We start from the raw sequence: 19,037 nt of genomic DNA on the forward strand, positions 1-19,037 counted from the left end.
TAGACAAAACGTGTTTTTGCATACATCTGCTGCTTTTAATTTGGTTTTCTATGTAGACGTGCTAGACTGGTGTAGAATGGGAAAAAACACAAGGTCTTGAGATGCGTTTTTTTTAGTTGAATTTCTTAACTTGAGTGGAATGTTTTTGAATGATGTATTGATGCAAAAGACGGAAGGCATAAGTGCAAAACAGCTTTCTAGTGCATTATTATCTAAAAAAATTTTTTTTAAAAATGGGAAAGCAGTGCAGTGGAATGCAAAATGCGTTTTGTGTGAATGGCTTCTTGGGACTGGTTTACACAGAAGGAATTTTTCGTGAAACGTAGGCCAATGGAATGTGAAAAAAGCAAGGGCTCATTTTTTTTTGTTGAATCAACCCAGTCTCATGAGAAAAGGTAGCAATTTTACAAGGTGTTGATTGCATATACATTTGTGCAATATGATTTGTACAAAAATGCAAAAAATTATGCACAAATTTGTACAAATTATCAACCAATTTGCCAAAACATGAAATAATTACAAATTATCGTATTTTTGAATTTGAGTGCCACGTTGCAAGGTGCAGTGTTTATGGCAGCCGTGTACTTTAAAAAAAGCAATGCAGTGGAGTACAAAACTGCATTCCATGCGAAGGTCCTCTTATGCTTTTTCTTTATGCGTCGTCTTGCTTTTCTAAACACAAAATTCAACTGTGGTGTGAAAGATTGTGCATTGATTTAATTTTTACTCCCAGAATGCGACTTTTCTTTGCTGTTTGTGGACGTCCAGGCCCTGGCAGGTCTTGTGTGAGAATGAGATGAAAAGTCAATGGGGAGCCATTTAAGCTTCCGGTCAGCGGAGGAAGCAGGGAGGGACAAGATGAAGAGGGAAATGATGGGAAAAGTCAATGGGAGCCAGAGTAGCTTCCGGTCAGTGGCGGAAACAGGGAGGAACCACACAATACTCCTTATCAGGCATCAGCACTTTAATAAGGAACTGCATGGGAAAAAAAGGAGACGGGAGAGTGAGAGCGAAGGGAATTGGAAGGAAAGAGAGGTGCTATTTATCTTTTCATCAGCGATTCAAAGGGACTAAACAGGATGCACAGATGGAAAATATTCGGTTATTATTTCTCTCTCTTTCAATCTCGTCTCTATTTCTCCCTCACACGCAAACATATGCCAATCTCATCTACAATGACGCATGATGAGCTCCATCTGAAAATAATCAGCTTCTTTTTTGCCTCACTGTCTGAAGTGTTAACAGCATTTTAAGGAACAAATTCATGTCTGGCCGAAGGACGTATGAATAAAATGTTTAAGTTCTGTTATTTAACTCTTTCTCACTCTGTGCATCATGGGCCTCAATCCAAATTTGATTGTAAAAATCAGTGATATATATATTTTTTCAGTTGTGGATGAAAATTTAAACAAGTTATTGTAATGCATTTTCTATGTGTTTAAATCGGATGGTGATGTTTCATATTAAAATGTTTTGCCCTGAACACATTTTCCTGTAACATTTTGACTGCCTTTATTGAGTTGGACTGCATGGAAAATATAATAAAACCACTCATTAGACAAGCAGCATTTTACTAATAGGTCAACATGGAAAATTTCTAATATATAAACATACGGAGTCTTTATGCCAGAACTAAGACACTTGTTTCATTAGTTTAATTAATGCAGCTGTTCAGTATCCTCTGCAGTGAATGGGTGCCGTCAGAATGAGAGTTCAAACGGCTGATAAGAATGTAACAGAAACATGACAATAATGCATAAGCAAACCACAGGACTATTAATGTCTTGAGAAGTGAAAAGCTGCATGTTTATAAGAAAAACAAATCCATCATGAAGTTTTTAACTTCAAGCCATTGCTTCCGGCTTTCTTACAAACATGCAGGATGTCCCTGAGGGTGAGTAAATTTTAGGCAGGTTGTCATTTTTGGGCGAACTATTCCTTTAACCGATTTATGGAATTATGTTATGGAAAAACCAAAGAGGTGTTTGTAATAATATTTTGTCTATATCAGATCATTGTTGATATTATTGTTTGATTAAAAGCATTGCAGTTCAAACACAGGCCTGATATGAAACATGAAAATGTCAAATAACAGTTTTTGTAATCAAAGAGAGGGGATGAAGAACAAAACATAACAATGCCATGTCAAGACTTCAATCAGTTTCCATCTGAAATGTTCTTTTAATCAGCATAAAACAAGTTTTGGTGCTATTTATTATTTTAATAGTTGATCCCAGTGTGTTTTTGTGCTGATCTAAATCAAGCAGGTGCTATTTTGGAGCAGGAGTGTTCCAGACTGTGGCACTGCCCATCGTGACGTTTCCTGTTTGATATTAATCAGCTGTGATGAAAAAGTCTTTCCTAAATAAAAAAAAAAACGAATAAAATAAAATAGAATTATTTATACATCAGGAACTCTGAAAAAGAAACGAGACACCTAGATTAGATTAGATTAGATTCAACTTTATTGTCATTGCACATGTAAGGTACAGGGCAACGAAATGCAGTTAGCATCTAACCAGAAGTGCAATAAGCAGAGGTACAGGATATACAGTGTCTACATTAGTTACATATGTACAGAATATACAGATAAGGCAGTAGTACTATGGACACCTCTTACAGTCCTCGTCAGACTTGTTTTTCATACAAAGAAGAATAAAGATTTAAAACTTTGACATTAAAATGTATTAATATAGCTAAGAATATCATGCATTTTCTATTAAAAATTTTTTATTATATTAATTAATTGTATTATTTGCATTTTAAAAATTACCCTAGAAATTACTCTAACAGCTGCAACCAGTTACAAACCATTTTTTTGTAATCTATTGTGATTACAATTTTGTGAAATCGCTGTAACCACCTGTCCTGCTTTTTGTAATTGTACACTTTTCAGATTGACATCTGTTCCATCTGACTGTATCCGCAGCAGAATGCAGCACTGATAAGGTCAGCACTCGTGTTGATCCCTGAAAACAGCAGTTGTCCTCCCAGTGGGGTTGACGGTCAAGGGTCAACAGCTTGAGGTCAGTGGGGTGGAACAGGAGTGGAGTGACTACACTGGGGTACAAATGATCTCTTGCTCTTGTTCCTGTGTTTGACGCATGCGGATTCACACATGCACTGAACAGGTTTTGCCCCAGCTGCTCCACAGTGGGGATTTTCAGAGATCCACATGCAAAAAGCACAACTCACCACAGGGTGTAAAAATCGAATTCATCATCTACTTCCTTCAAAGCAGGTTATTATTAGGGGGGAAAGCAAACAAACAAAAAACAAGAATTTTTTCTTGACATTCTGAGAATAAAAGTCTGAATTGTGAAATATGAAGTTGTTTTTTTTTGTGGCAGGAAAGAGAAAAAAAGAATTTAAGATTAAGATGTGAACAGAATTCTGAGGGAAACAATGAGAATTGCGAGATATAGCCTAATTCGGAATTGACAAAAGAAAAGTCAAAATTCGGATTTTATGTTTTGCAATACTAACATTTTTCTCTCAAGATTGGAGAAACAAAGTTCGAATTGTGAGATGTAAACTCTGCTGGAAAAAAAAGTCGCAATTACATTTATTTATGTATGTTTTATTTTATTCAGGCAAAAACGGGCTTCCATGCTGAGGCTATTTACAATGGAACTGGATGGAATATTTATTTATTTACAAGTTGTTCAAAACTAATGTAAATGCTGCAAACCAAAGCAATTGCGGTTTATTACAGTCAGGCTCTAAATCAATTTAATAGGACAAGACTCTCGCTCTCAGCTGAATGGTGCTGATGCTTCTCGCTCTTGTGAATTGATTTCTGCGCATGCGCGGCGTTTCCAAATATCACACGCGTGTTTTGTTTGATTGGAGGGTGTTACTGCAACGGGATGTTTCACTACGGCTTTCTGGATGAAGAGCAGGCGGATACTCTCCGTTCATTAGCGAAAGCACACAGTACGAGCAGATATGTGGGCTGAATCCTCAGCCTTGGACTGAGAATGGGTTAGACGAGCGATGTTGTGTTTGAAACTCTTCCCATCTCGCAGCGAGAGCAAAACAATGAGGACAACAGCAGACAGAGACGGGGACTGATCAGTGCCATTCATTCCTGGACTTTCTTTTCTCCTCTTTGTCGTTGAGATGATAGTGGAGCTGGTGTGCAGCGCGGTGGCTCTGCTCCTCTATATGAACACACTGAGCTCTGATTTCTGCTATGATGACAGGTACAGTCCTTCTCCATCACTTCACCTCAACACTTCAGCACAATAATGACAGGTGTGTTCAGATAAATGGGCTCTTATTCACACAGATAAAGTAACCCGTATGTTTATTGTTTAGGATAACACAATTAACTTTATGAAAACGGCTTTAGTTAGCCTAAATTATTTCCAAAATAGTTTCAGATGGATAGATAGAAATGGTTACCATGGGAAACGTGTATTAAGCAGCAGATTAAAAGGTAACATGTTGATTGCTTTAATTTATTTAGTTTATTTATGACACTTGCAATAAATCTAAGAAACATTCATATTGTGGCACATTTTGTTGTTTTACATTTCATTGTTTAGCGAGAACTGTTGAAGAAACCGGGGCTAGTTGTCACATTTTTAACTCAAGTGAATATTTTTCAGTTTGCATTAGTTTATTTTAATTAGCATGAAATAATGAGCATGTAAAAAGTAGCCTATTGTGCAAACATGTATAGTTAACAACATGTAAAAAATATGTGGCAACTTGCCCCAAGTGACTCCAACACTACAAATCTTGTATATTTTTCTAAATTGAACACACCCAATTGAGCTCATTAGTTCATTTAGTAGACTTCAGGTCCTGAAACAGATGTGGACGGAGACATCCAAAATGTGCACTGCTGGATCATGGTTGGGAAACAGACTGATCTAAAGCATATTTACTGAGATATAATCTCTGTGACAACTAGCCTATCCCATATTTGACTGTGAGACAGGATTGCTGTTACTGTCTTTCTCATCATTACATTAATGCTCTTTTTTGGGGGAAATTGATTAAAACCTTTTCCGCATGCTTTGCGAGACATAACCCTGGGCATCTTTTATGGGTTTACTGCAGAGAAATGACCCATGAAATGATGGGTTTAGTGTAGTAGCCAATGCAGAAGGAAAGTGATAATTTGTGTAAACATCTCCAGCTGCTTCTAATTCTATTAAGATTAATTTATAGACTCCCAGTTGGAACCTAATCAGGCTTTAAAGATCATTTCAAGGACCCACATCAGTGTCCATGCCATAATTGTTTCAGTATATCATTGTCAACAAACTGACCTCCAACTTGCCAATCAAATGTAAATCATTGATTTTTCAATCTACTCTGTGTTTATAGACCCAATTAAATCCAGAAAATTAAAAAGCTAAATCCAGTCATTCCAATAGGAATCCATGTGATTGGGAGTTTCGAGTGAGAGCGAAAAAGTGCCCCATGCATATTTAACTCATGCTCAAGTTGGTCATGACCAATTGAAAACTGCTTAGTTTGAAACCGGTGGACAATGGACCTTTTGCGCTCAAAATTCTACAGAAATTTCACGGAGGAGACTGCAAATTTTAGCTCTAATTAGTTGTCTGTAGGAGTGATGCAAATAGTGTGTCTCACACACTGCGTTTAAATGTTAAATCGCTACCCGTGACCTTTAATTTTCAGATGAGACCCAGTGTTAATTTAAACCCTAGAGATGCATACATGCATGCATCCTTCTCTGTCCCTCTTGAGTGACCACAGGTACCCAATCAGTACACTGACCTTACAGAGTCATTCATCAAATCGACCTTCTCACATAAAGGTCAACAGTCTTGTGTCCTTCACCCATTCCTCTGGGTTTAAGTTGCTTTGATTTATGTGTTTGTGTGCGCAAGGCATAATCAAAGAATCTGGCGATTGGTTTTCTGTGATTCCCATCTCGACTCCTGGGACTGGTTTCTGTCTCTGACTGTGGTCATGCACCAGCTGTTGAAGTGCGGTTGCAATCCTAGGCTTCCAGAGCTCTAGAATACAGCGCTCTGTCTCTGTTTTCTTAATCACGTCAAGTGTTTTTCCTTGGAACGGTATGGAGGCTTGTCCACACTCCATGCACCGATGGTAATATCAATAAAAAAGCGAATAAAGCATTCTTGGTATGAAATGTGCAACTGGACTGAAGGCAGAAGACGTCAGCCAGTGTTAATCCTACTGGGGGAAATTTATTTTTACATGTCTTGAGAGCGATGTTTGAGAGCCGGCATGTGATCTTGTGCCAATTGTGCTGTTCTAAAGCATTTTCCAGAGTTATACATGGTTTTTGCCCTCTGGATGAGTTTCAAGTTGCTTGCAGAGATAAAATCTTGCTGTTTGTTTTGAATGCTAGAGTTTTATTAGTGAAGAGACTTCCAGAGGATGTTGTTTGCTGATTAGCTCAGGTTTAACCATGTCCATATCCATTGCAGAGGACGTGTTTCCTCCAGTATTCAAGTTTTTGATTAATTCAGTGGGATATTACACTTGTAGAACAGTTGCTTCTTAAATAATAAAGTGGTTGCAGTTTATGCTTGGTACTGTAAGACATCAGCAGTATTGCATTGTAATAAAAATCACACAGACTTGTAGTCGAACAAAAAATTTGCGTACGAAATAAGGTTTTTAATCCAACCCCAGTCATATACTGCTGCCCACTTTTCTTCATTCTTCATGTTTTGTTCATCTGTAACAGTCCTTAAACATGACTCTAGAAATGTGAAATGGGCCTCAAGGGGGATTTACAAAGAAAACATCCATCTCTTTTCCAGCTGTGTGATGAAATGCATGCTTAACAAGTTGTCTTGCGTATTGCTGTGAAGTTACTTTTGCTGTAACTTTGATATTTCCTGCAAATAAGCAGGGAATGTTTTCTCTTTATTTCTTTAACTATTTAGCAGTATCCCAATTTTTATCAATGGGGAGGCTGTATAGCACTTTGTGGCTTTTAGGAGGAGTGTTTCATTATGTACCTTTGTGTGTATTGTGATTGATTAGATTGTGTCAAAGACAACTCTCATTCTAAGCTTTATCACCGTATGTGTGGTCTTGACAGATGTACAGATTATAAATAATTAAATTGCAATTCAATTCTCATATAAAACTTTCATACTGAATTTTGGTCACACTAATGTTTTTGTTTCACTCTCATATTCATAATGATTGACAGCTGTTTTGTTACCCATATAGATTTGATGTAATTCTTAAAGTAAAATATCACACATTTGCCATCCACAAAAATATAATAACAAAGTACTTAAGCGGTCTATCGTCTTCATTACATTTATCCTTGCTATTACAGGCCTTAGTATTAGTTGGCAACAGACCATTTATTTTATCAAATCATTTGTTCTAGACATGCTCTCATGCCTTTTAAAATGTCAGACTGTTATTATTATTAAAGCTCTTGGGGTTTTCGATTTGGAAGTAGGTATATGGTCATTGGTGGCCTGGGAAATAATTCAAGTCAACATAATGAATTTTCAGTATGCATTTCTCCAAACCATATCACAATCATTGAAATCACCCAAAACAATGATCATTTTCAGCCATATTATAATTAATTTAAAAAATATTTTGTATATGTGTGTGTGTGTATGTATGTGTGTGTATGTATATGTGTATATATATATATATATATATATTTTTTTTTTTTTTTAATAATATAAAAATATTTATATAATATAAATTATGTTATATTATAATATTTTATATTATTGTAAAATAAAATTACAAATGTGTAATGAATCCACATCAGTCTACTCACACTTTATCTCATTACAGTTGGAGGCGGCTGGACTTTATAACAGATCAATGCATTCGCATTACTTTGCAGCTCTTGTCACACCCTGTTAGTATCTTCAGTCTTTTTTCCATTAAGTTCTTCAGTTCAGGGTGTATTGAACCTGTTACAATCCCAAATATCCACATTGGCACCAGAACATTTAGCACTTTTTCTTTAAACTCTTCTAACCCAACCGCTGTCATTCAGCTCTGACTGCTGTGGGACACAACATGAGCGATGCAGTGAAGAGTGACTGATTTGAAAAGGGTAATTTGAGATGTTTGGAGGCTGAAGAGAGCGCTTAAACCACACAACCCAGACAAGTACATCACAGAAATTATATATTTTATGAAGTAGAGGCAGATGGGCTTCATCAAAAGTACCAAAATGAATTTTAAAATCATTTTCAGTGGTTATAGTGAGCCAGAGGCAAAGTGAACGAGATGCAGAGCGAGTGAGTGACTGAAAGGTTTGATTTGCTGCCAGTGGAAATGGTTGCATTTTAAAACACTCTGCATTTCTCCCTCGACCCCATAATGTGCTGTATTATTCCACCAGTGTAGAACACATGTAAGTTTTTAAGTTCAAACCTACCATCCCTATTGATTTATGCACACTCTATGGGAGTCTGTGTCGATGTTATGCTGTGTGTTGGGGGTTGATGCCTTGATTACTTGCAGATTTGCGCTGGTTATCCTTCTGTGGCCAGCTTCGAGGAGATGTCAGCCAACTCTGCACATTTGAACATTGTCTGAATCCACAATCAGGGTGAAACCCCTCATGTACCGGCCAGTGACAGCAGCCTCCCAGTGGAGGGTCATCTACAGACAGAGTTAAGAGTAGAGTTTCTTGAAAGAACATAGCCAGTGCAACAAAGAGCATGTCACCTTTTTTGAGCTTTACTGAGCTTGACTAGCATTGGTGTTGATATACCACCGTGGGATTTGACCCTTTGTACCCAGAAACATCAAATAAATGGTTCTTTTAATAGAAAATGACATTAGTTTTGTTCAAACGTGAGTGGCTGAAGCAGAAATTTAATGCAGTAGAATATGCAATTATAATTAGATTCTCTATAGTTTGCCACTATGTGCCTCAATCATTCATGGTATCACATCAAGCAGAATTTTATTGTGTGCATGGACTCTAGACTCTGACAGCTCCGGTCAGTGCCACTATGAGGTAACTTTTGGAAACGTGAACCCGCTTACGTTCCCTCGTAGAGGTCGTACCAGTGTAAGTCTGGATCAAAGGGTTCAGCAGAGCGGTCGTTGAGTTATGAAGTGTTCACACATGATGAAAACCTCAGTCCTGGGGTCTTGCAGAGTTGAGGCATAACTTCCCATCCAGGTTAATTTTCAACAGACCTCGGAATATGGTTGCTGATGGTTAAAATCCAAAAGATTTTTTGAATGTATGTGAATACATGTAATCCATTCGGTCTTTCCAAAAGTTTGCAGAGTTCATGGCCTTTATATGGCTCATGTTTTTTTTTGGCTTTTGTAGAGTCTGTCTACAACTCTGGTCCCCAAATCGGACTGAGGCAGGCTTGTGCTGATTTTTATTTATGTATTGACTTTATTTATTTATTTTAAATGACTTATTTCTAACTTTCAGTAGGCTGTTGGATTTAGTCTTCATCTCTCACATTACTAATAAACCATCACAATGCATCATTTATTTACTTAATTTTTATGTGCTTTAGTTATTTATCTACTTAATACTTTTATTAATTTGTTTATTTGAGAATTGCTTTGGTTTTAGTAATTTTTTTTTGCATTAAAGTAGCATCACACTGCATTTATTTTGTTTCATTTACTTTATTCATTTGTTTAGGTACTTATTTACTTGCATATTACTTTTTATATTTATTTAAACATTACTAATTTTAGTAGGCATTTTGTTTTAAGTTTTCAAATTTCAATCTTTACATTTCTAGTAGTATCACATTGTACCATCTGTCTATGATTTAAACACACCACAGTTTATCATAAATTACATTGTTCTTACAATAATGCTGAATCAGCTTTCCGGTTAAAGTTTTATTAATTCAGTTCCCAACAACAATAAAATCAACTTGGCTGTAAGTTGTAACTACCACCACTATATGAGTCAGTAACTTTCACTGGATCAAACAATCTCTTCCTGGGTGTTTCATTGGTCAGACTTGAGAGATTGTTTAAATCAGATCATCCGGCACTGATTAAAAAGTTGTATTTTACTCAGTTTGTTTATATTGCAGTGCTTATTTATAAGTTTAGTTGTGTTCTCTTGCAAACTGCCAAATCTGTAAGTTTTTGTCCTCATAATATTTTCCATTAATGATGATAACCTCGGGCTGAGGGACCGCACACACTTTAGGCCAGCGATTATGAGCTCTATCTGCACTGGGGTCACATTGCACTGGGATCTGCCTTCTCCCACAAACACATAGGTGGGCATAAAAACTCGCCACAGTAGGGGGAAATTCAAACCCTCACAAGCCCCCACAGATTACACACATTCGTAGCTGTTTGCTGTCTCTGTGATCGATGACGATTGTGTATCATCTTTCGGCAGCTCCCGCTCTCAGCACTCTCTGCCGCCTCCTGTCTTTGTCTTCCTCTTTCTTTTGTTCTCTTCTCTTTCAAACGCTTCCTCACCAGCCTCACCAGCCCCGTTCTCAATGTCAGTTCTGTGCATCTGACAAATCCTCTAATGAATTGATGCCTTCTGCTCAGGTAGAGATTAATGACAATCATAATCCTGTTGAGCTCAGGGAGTGTGTGTGTGTGTGGATATAAAGGGGATCCATCAACACGGTGTCATGCCGTGATAATTGGGTGGCCTGGTTGACAGGTTAATCACGGGGTGATCATGGTGCATGTGGTCCTGGTCATCTGTTAGGAGGAAGTCAACTGAATCAAATCCCGAGCCTTGTTAAACGCTGCTGATTGTTTCTTGTATTGATCTTCTTTAATCTTTGTGCTGTTTTACTGGAAGGACCAAAGATAAACAGTCCAAGACCACCAGTGAAATTGCTTCTGTTTTGCATTTGTCTAGTTTAATACAGTTTTTCCATTACAAACTATGATCAGTGTCACGGTCCATGTCACAAATGTTATTAGTGACCTAGAAATAATGCAGAATCTCATGCATTTTTCATTAATTTTATGCCACAATGTTTTACATTTGTCAAATCCTGAAACTTTATTTCCCTGGTTTGAATTAGATTATGAATCCCATATTTGCAGTGAAGTTTCAGAATTTTGGATCCCTACTAAATAATGTCTTGCATAACCTTTTAAAGATGCAAATAGTGAACAAAATGGTTTAAATTGTTTGTCAAGCATGTATGGCTATTTATAAATATTCATAAATATTTCTTGACAGTGATCCAGCAAGTATGATTTTTCATGAATTGTTTTTTGACTTTGTTAGCTTTATCTGTGCTAATAAACAACACAAATATTTTAGATTGTTCTTAATTTCCTCAGGAGTTTAGTTTTTTTTATGTGCAAAAAAATATATGTAAAGTATGAGTTTTCAGTTTTTGTCAGCTTTATTTGTGGTAATAAACAAAAACCGTTTAGAAAAATGTTTTTTGTTCTACTTTTTATGTATCATAGTTTTATTTTTTATATACAAAAAAAAAAAAAAGCTGCAAAATAAATTAATATAAATAAATAAATAATCTGCACATATGACCAGTTATAAATCAAACAGTGTCTGATTTTTCACAAAGTCTGTTCGAGTTTTCCTGTTGTTTTTTCCAGCTTGATCTGTGCTAATGGTTCTCTGTGCTTGACATTATTCATGCGCATTCTGCCAAAGCTACCTGCAACCTAATGAGGGCCTCTAATTTTACCTTCCTGGATGGATTTTATAAATGACTTGAAATGTCACATCTCCATGCCCAGCTGCTTTATGTGTTCAATAGAGATTCATTAGGCCGTGTCACAGAGCGTGGCGGCAAAGTCCATCATCCCGTCTAGTCTATTCAGCCAAATTCTCCACACTCTTAAGCTCAACTGCATTTCTAGGTAATTACTGCTGCTTCAAAAGTCTCGTCGTTTTTGAATTCCTAATTAGAGGGGATGTTTTTACAGCCTCTCACTTCGTAAAAAGAAAAGCACTCACGACGAGAAGGAAATGCAAGGGTTTTAAAAGGCCCTCTGCTGTATTTCTCACACCTGTAACCCTCAATCACTGAGCCATTAATGCATTTCCCATTACATAGACCCTCAGTATTTTTTAAGCCTGAAGGAGTATTGTGAACATTTGGGGAAATTTAGCTCTTATTTTGTGATATGGACACTCCGAATTGAGAATTTGTTTTCCAAAGAACAAAGAAAGCATCTAAAAATTCCCATATCCTAGTATCCTTCCCTGAGGGAAAGCTGCAACTCCATCGTTTTATACATATGACCTGTACATCACTCAACCTACATTATTTTAATGATATGCTGTGTGTGTGTGTGTAGGGAGGGGGCGATGTCTAATGCTTTGTGTTTTTCCTTTTATTCTGCTCTGAGCGATAGGGCATCATTAGTAACCACATTCGGGTCGTATTTCATTCCTATTCGAATCTTTTTAGGGTCTGCAATTCATCACCAGTCCGGAAGCAATCTGTTTGCTTTTCCTGTGTTTCCCCCAGATAAGAGGCGCATAGAGCGTTTCGCCTGCCGTGTAAAGAGATCGCAGTGATATGAGGACTTGTTTAGGTTCACTGTCTACAGCGCACTCATTGCTATGCAATGCCATTACCGGTCAGATGATACAGTTAATTTATTGTTCAGGTGCGGAGGGTTTGTGTGTGTGCTTTTGAGAAAGAGAAGTGTTTGACAGACAGTGGAGTTTTTGTAGAATTTATTGTTCCCTGAAGTCCACATTATAGTATTTTTCTGTCTGTTTTAGATACTATACACACTGTACATTTATGTAAATGACCTCTGTTTTGATTGGTTGGTCTTATGTTCATGGTTGTGATGTTTCAATGTGTAAACTGTAATCAGTAATGGACTACAATTTGTAATTTACCCAGCTCTGCTACTCATGATGACTCTTTCTAAACTGAATAGTTTTCCAACTCTAATTTTCTTAAATGATGAGAATGTAATGTTTACCTTGCATTCCATTTTTAACTGGATTTGAGACACATTTTTCAAACCATGAGCTGTAAAAGCACCCCCTGCCCATTCCTCAGTGCTGTTTTTCTCTTATCTGGCTCACAGATAGTATTATTCCTCATGCGGTGTCTGGCTCTAGTAACATCACACCATCAGGTCCTGGAGTTTGTGTTTTATCTGGCCTCGCTTGATTTCAATAAACGGAAAGAAACCATATTTCAGAGTGGGATTTAGATAAACTCCTGCCTGCTGTGTTTATCTGTCTTGGAGTGTGTGAGCACTGAATATCTCTCCGATATGACATTCATGGCCATTCTCAGACACCATCTGTCAGTTTTTGATGAAATGGACATTTCTACCGCTCGATATGTTGCAAAGATTCACAGTGCACAAGTTAGAATACAATGATCCAGTAGTATGTCTAGCCACAATCTAATCTCTCTTTGCTCTTTTTTTTCCATCTTTCTGTTTGTCTTGTTTCCTCCTCATTTTAGTCATTATCTTCAATCCCTCTCTTGTCAACTCAAAGTGAATGTGGATTTAAGTTCGCAACCCAGTTTACATCCATTATGTGACTATTCCAAGTGAAATGAATGTAAAATCATTTAAGATGCTAAAATAGTTGCAATTTCATCTAATAAAAAGCTGAAAGTGAAACTACTATAGGTAAAATGTTGACAAGCTGCACCCCCCCCCCCCATCTGCTGCTTTAAATGCTTGTGCTCTAATGTTGAGTGGACTCTGATTGGCTGTCAAGTCCTTCAAGTCCACATATTTGTAATTTAGTCTCCTCTAAATAACCAGAACTCAAAGATATTGGCTTACAAACTGCATTAAATGTTCTAAATAGCTGTTTTTCCTCTCTGTACTCTCAACTTCCATGGAAGTTTGTGTTCCTGACAACATTCAGATTCTTATTTACAAGACATTATTTCTTGCCTTGCTCAGTGAAGATTCCCTGTGGTGTTTAATAAGAATAAGTGTCAGTTGAGTTTAATATTATAAGCTCTAATTCAAACCATGGCAGATTTCTAACATGCATAAGCATATGAGTGTTCGCTGTTCTGTGAGCTTTTTGAGGAAGAGGTTGTTGTGGGACACAGCTGGTTCCTTGCCAATTAGTGGATGTCCTGAAAAGTGTTACAAAAAGAGAAAGAGAAGTCAGAGAGGAATGGACGAGGAACACAGACGAAGAATGGAATGCGATTGAATGGGTCTAGGCTTTTCTCTTTCTGTTCTCATTCTCTGTTTTGTTCTCTTTCTTGTGAGTTTTGTGTTTTTAATGACTACTCTGGGGCAGCCGGACAATGAACGAGCTCCAAAAGAACCTGCTGTTCTTCATTTATGGATCTGTAGACGTTATTTTTTTACTCTTGCCCCTCACTGGAGTCTGAATACATTCAGCTGTCTTCTCCTCGAGCAGGTGGGAGCTTTTTAGGTCACTGTGACATCCAGATAACCAGCTTACCTTGCTCCTCCTGATAACACCAGACATGTATCCTACAGATGCAAGACAAGAGCAAGATTCTGAAATACAGAGTAAGAATTTCACCAGAGTGAAAAATAACGTGGCCCAAAAAAGTATTTGGAAACTTATTGTATGAATGTCCCTGCACTTGATTAAATCTAAAGATGAAACCAAATGATATTTAGTTTAAGGTACTGTACTAATTGTGGACAAACACACTATTTATTCTTATAGGACAACTGTGAACTTTATGGGAACTGAAAACTTGTAAAACAAAACAACATAAAAAAAAAAGGTCTCGTTTATTTGCTTGCAGAAATTATTTGATTTAGTTTTGGTATCTGATGCATTTGAGGGACATTTAAGTGTGCTTTATATTATATTATATTATATTATATATATATATATTTTGGGGAATGGAGTAAAACCATCTATGATCATTTAAAGGCAACAGAATTCAAAAGTGCCATAAAATTAGCATCAGTCCCTGGGGTGGTTCTTGTAGATTACATTTTGATTTGCACAGTAAGGCAGTGAGTAGACAGACATGGTTTGTTGCTGGGAGAACCGGGCACTGTCAGAATTTAATCAGGGCCATCATTTATCACCGCTGAGTACACAATGTAGACATTAGCTTTTAATTAACTCCTCAGACTCAATTATTGCCTATCCAGACAACAGAAGATGGGGATGAGGATATGCAGTTGATAATATTTCACTGCCTAGTTACTTCCCTGTAATATACATTTTGAACATGCATTTGTGTTGAAATGCAATACAGTCCGGATCCAGGCACTGGTGCCCGGTTGGGTGGCCCTATAAATCCAGCTTTAACTGGATTTTATAGAAGCCATTTATGTTTTGAAAACTATCACTGCTAAAGCTCCAGTCATTGCCTGGTAAGAGCATTTGTGCTCCATTCACATTTTATATGCAGGGAAGGCCTGCGTACATACTTTCATTAAAAGCACCTCAATGGAGGGCCAAGAAACACTTCAAGCTCACACTTTTCCAGATGTGCAGCTCAGCATCCATGACAGCGTTCAGACAGTGAGACTTTACAGGGTCTGGATCATGGAAAGTGAGGAAATCAACTCAATTTAAAGTAGCAGGTTTGCAAAAGCTGTAAAGTATTTTTGTTGTCCCATTTAATGTTCTATTTTATTTTATTTTAGTGAGTGCGATAAACTAAACTTGGCATACTTAAAATATTTGTAAAAATGGTCTACTTTAGTTGCTTGCAGAAGTTACTTGATTGGTTATTTTGTTATCCAGTGCATTTAAAGGACATTTAAGTGTGTTTTAAGTGTAAGTGGTGGTACTTTCTGAAGGGTTTCAGAGCATATAAAACATACCTGCTCTCAGCTTCTTAATTAGTTACTCAATTAGGCTTGATTTATTTAAGTGTCAGAGCTTTTAAGCTTTGAAATACTCCATTTTAAATCCTCGGTACAGCCAGGCAATGTGTCTGATTGACTGAACTGCAGTGGTTTTTATAAGGCATTGATTTCCTTTAACTGATGTTCTCTCTGTGGCTACCTCTGCCACTGGGCTTCTTATGGATATCATCCATCATTGAGCTAACAAGACTTCTTTGTGCTGAGTGAAATGGCTATTCCATTAGCATGACATCGCTCTGGGATTAGCCCAGATGGCTTGTGCTGGAGATGAGTGTCGGTTTTGCTGTAGCGAGGAAGCTCTCAGAACAATTGTCAAAGTGAGAAGAATCACAGATACTCATTGGGTCTGTTCAGATCATTAAAATGATTGTGAGTCAGTGCTGTTTGTATGAGGGCCATCACAATTTTTTTTTTCTCCATTTATCTGCAGTTGCCCTTTGAGTTTGAATGTGAGCAATCTGTATTTTTCTCTCAAAGGCAATAGTGTCAGGGTTCTGTCACTTCGATCTAGTTTATTCATGGTTTTGTGACGGAGCCCTGACACTCCCTACTTGTCTTGTTTTCTGGTGAAGCCGCTATGAGTGTGTGCGCTCTCTCGTCTGCGTGCTCTGTTTCATGTTGGGGCGTGGTGTTCGGATCCCGGCACTCCTGTCTTGTTCAGACTCAGTTCTGGTTTCATGTCGGGGTTCGGACACTCACGCTCCAGGTTTGTTCTTGCTGTAGGAGTGTGCGGTCTCGAGTTCGCTCAGGCCGTGCGCTCCTCTGTGAGTGTGTGTGTTTTGCTCGCTTTTTCGTTGTGTTGTTGCACGCAGCTCGTTCTTCGGCTGCGTGCTTTCTTGTTTTGTCTTGTTCTGTGTGGCACGCAGCTTGTGTTTTTTCACTGGCTGCGTGCTTTCATGTTTGTCATGTTTTGTGAATGCGCAGCTTATGAGTCTCCTCAATAGCTGCGTGTTCGTGTCCTGTTTTGCACATGGCTAGTGATTTTGTTTTGCTGGCCATGTGCTTGTGTTTTTGTTGTGTGAGCACATGGCTTGTCTTGTTTGGTTCTATGTGCCATGTGCTCTCATGTCAATTGTCTTGACTCCACCCACCTTGTTTCCTGACTATTGGTTAATTTGCCCCACCTGTGTTATCTTGTTACCTTCCTCATTTGCTCCCTTTATAATCTCCTTGTGTTTGCAGTCCTGTGCCGTTTCGTCGTCGATGTTACCCTGTTTGAATTTTTCTGTTTATTTATTTTTCTACGTTTCATTATTTTCTCTTTCAGTTTATTATTCCATTTTTATAGTTATTTATTTATTTATACATGTATCTATTTATCTGTCTATTTATGTATCTACTTTATTTATTTTCTGGTTTATTTTTCTACTTTATCTGTCTATCTAGGCAGTGCCCTCCAATAATATTACTTACTTTACTTTACTTTTGTCATTTAGCAGACGCTTTTGTCCAAAGCGACTTACAAATAAGAAAAAGTAACTAAAACTAAAAAGTTACAACTCTATAAATACTATCTACCCACATATTTAGGAAAATAAAGAAATTAAATAATTGACACATGCATATAACAACAACATTTCAATAATAAACATATCAATGAAAAAAATTTAATAAAAAGCTACTACTATCCCTTGCCGGTGTCCCTGCCCGGTGGAGTCGCACGGTAGAGTCGATGGTCTTTACACTCTTTGGTCTTCACACTAAGAGGGCTTCACACGACGAGTGCCGCGACCGCTGCCGCGGTATAATAACCTTTATTATACCAATCTAACAAATGATCATTTCAATTCAGCTGGACCCACTTTCCTGTTTATCAACTACAAATGGCCAAGCAAGTGCACACACTGACAAGATACACGATGCAGTACGAGACCAAATATTGGCACCCTTAGTAAATATGAGCAAAGAAGCTGCCTCCCTTTGCCAAGAAAACAGTACTGAATCTTCTCCTGACTGATGAGTTTGGAGAATACATGGGTAAGGGATCTGAGGCCATTCCTCCATACAGAATCATTTCAGATCCTTCCCATTTTGAAGTCCATGCTGGTTGACTCTCCTTTTCACTTCATCCCACAATTTTTCTATGGGATTGCAGACAGGGAACTGGGATGGCCAGCGTAAGACCTTAAATTTTGTGGTCAGTAAACCATTTTTGAGTTGATTTTGATATGTTTTGGATCATTGTCCAACCACGGGCCATTTTAAGCTTTCTGGCAGAGGCAATCAGGTGTTCATTTAATATCTGTGAGTCCATGATGCCATGTATCTGAACAAAATGTCCAGGTCCTCTGGAAGAAAAACAGCCCCAAAATATTAAAGACCCACCACCATATTTAACTCTGGGCATGAGGTACTTTTCCATACGGCCTCCTCTCTGTGTGCGTCAAACCCACCTCTGGTGTTTATTGCCAAAAAGCTCTATTTTGGTTTCATCTGACCATAGAACCCAATCCCATTTGAAGTTCCAGTAAAGTGTGGCAAACTGAAGACGCTTGAGTTTATTTTTGGATGAGAGTAGAGGCTTTTTTTCTAGAAACCCTTCCAAACAATTTGTGGTGATGTAGGTGACATCGGATTGCAGTTTTGGAGCCTTTCTAACCCCAAGACCCAACTAACTTCACGGCTGCAATTCTTCAGTTGTTATTCTTTGAGATTTTTTGGCCACTCAAACCATCCTCCTGACAGTGCATTGGGACAAGATAGACACACATCCTCTTCCAGGCTGATTCATAACACTTCCAGTTGATTGGAATTTCTTATTACCCTGATGGTGTAAATGGGCATTTTCAGTGTTTTTGCTATTTCTTATTGCCACTTCCCATTTTGTGAAGCTCAACAATATTTGCTGCACATCACAACTATGTTTTTTGGTCTTGCCCATTGCATGAGTAAGGGAGTTTGGCCTATATGTGCTACGTCATATTTGTACCCCTGTGAAACATGAGGTCATGGTCAATGTCCATGAACAATGGTCATGAACAATGTCCTGTTCCTAGTCACCCTGGTGTACTAAAAATGTAAAATATTAATATGTTTTTATTCTATTTATGTCTTTCTATTTATTTAATTTACATTATGCTGTGACCAAACAATCAAAAGTTTATTGTTGTAACTAATGTAGACACTTTATATTGTCTACAAATCTAATTTAAAGCATTTAACCATATGCCTACAGATCAAAAGAAACAGAAATTTTGCCTTTTTTTTCACTGGTGGTGTATATGTTGAATACTTAACCTTTCAGATGGATGATGTGAGATATTGCTTCTGAT

The 19,037-nt window shown here is 37.6% G+C and overlaps 1 protein-coding gene across 1 annotated transcript in view; it reads left to right on the top strand.

Moving 5' to 3' along the window:
* Positions 1-3,803: 3,803 nt before the first annotated feature.
* Positions 3,804-19,037, top strand: part of LOC306861491 (protein O-mannosyl-transferase TMTC2-like) — a 31,379-nt gene continuing 16,145 nt past the window's right edge. The window contains exon 1 of the mRNA XM_079403761.1: positions 3,804-4,205. Within this exon, the coding sequence (XP_079259887.1) occupies positions 4,123-4,205 (83 nt within the window). The 5' untranslated portion in view covers positions 3,804-4,122. The remainder of the gene's footprint in view (positions 4,206-19,037) is intronic.

Source organism: Barbus barbus, assembly GCF_936440315.1.
Source record: "Barbus barbus genome assembly, chromosome: 42".
Lineage (NCBI taxonomy): Eukaryota > Metazoa > Chordata > Actinopteri > Cypriniformes > Cyprinidae > Barbus > Barbus barbus.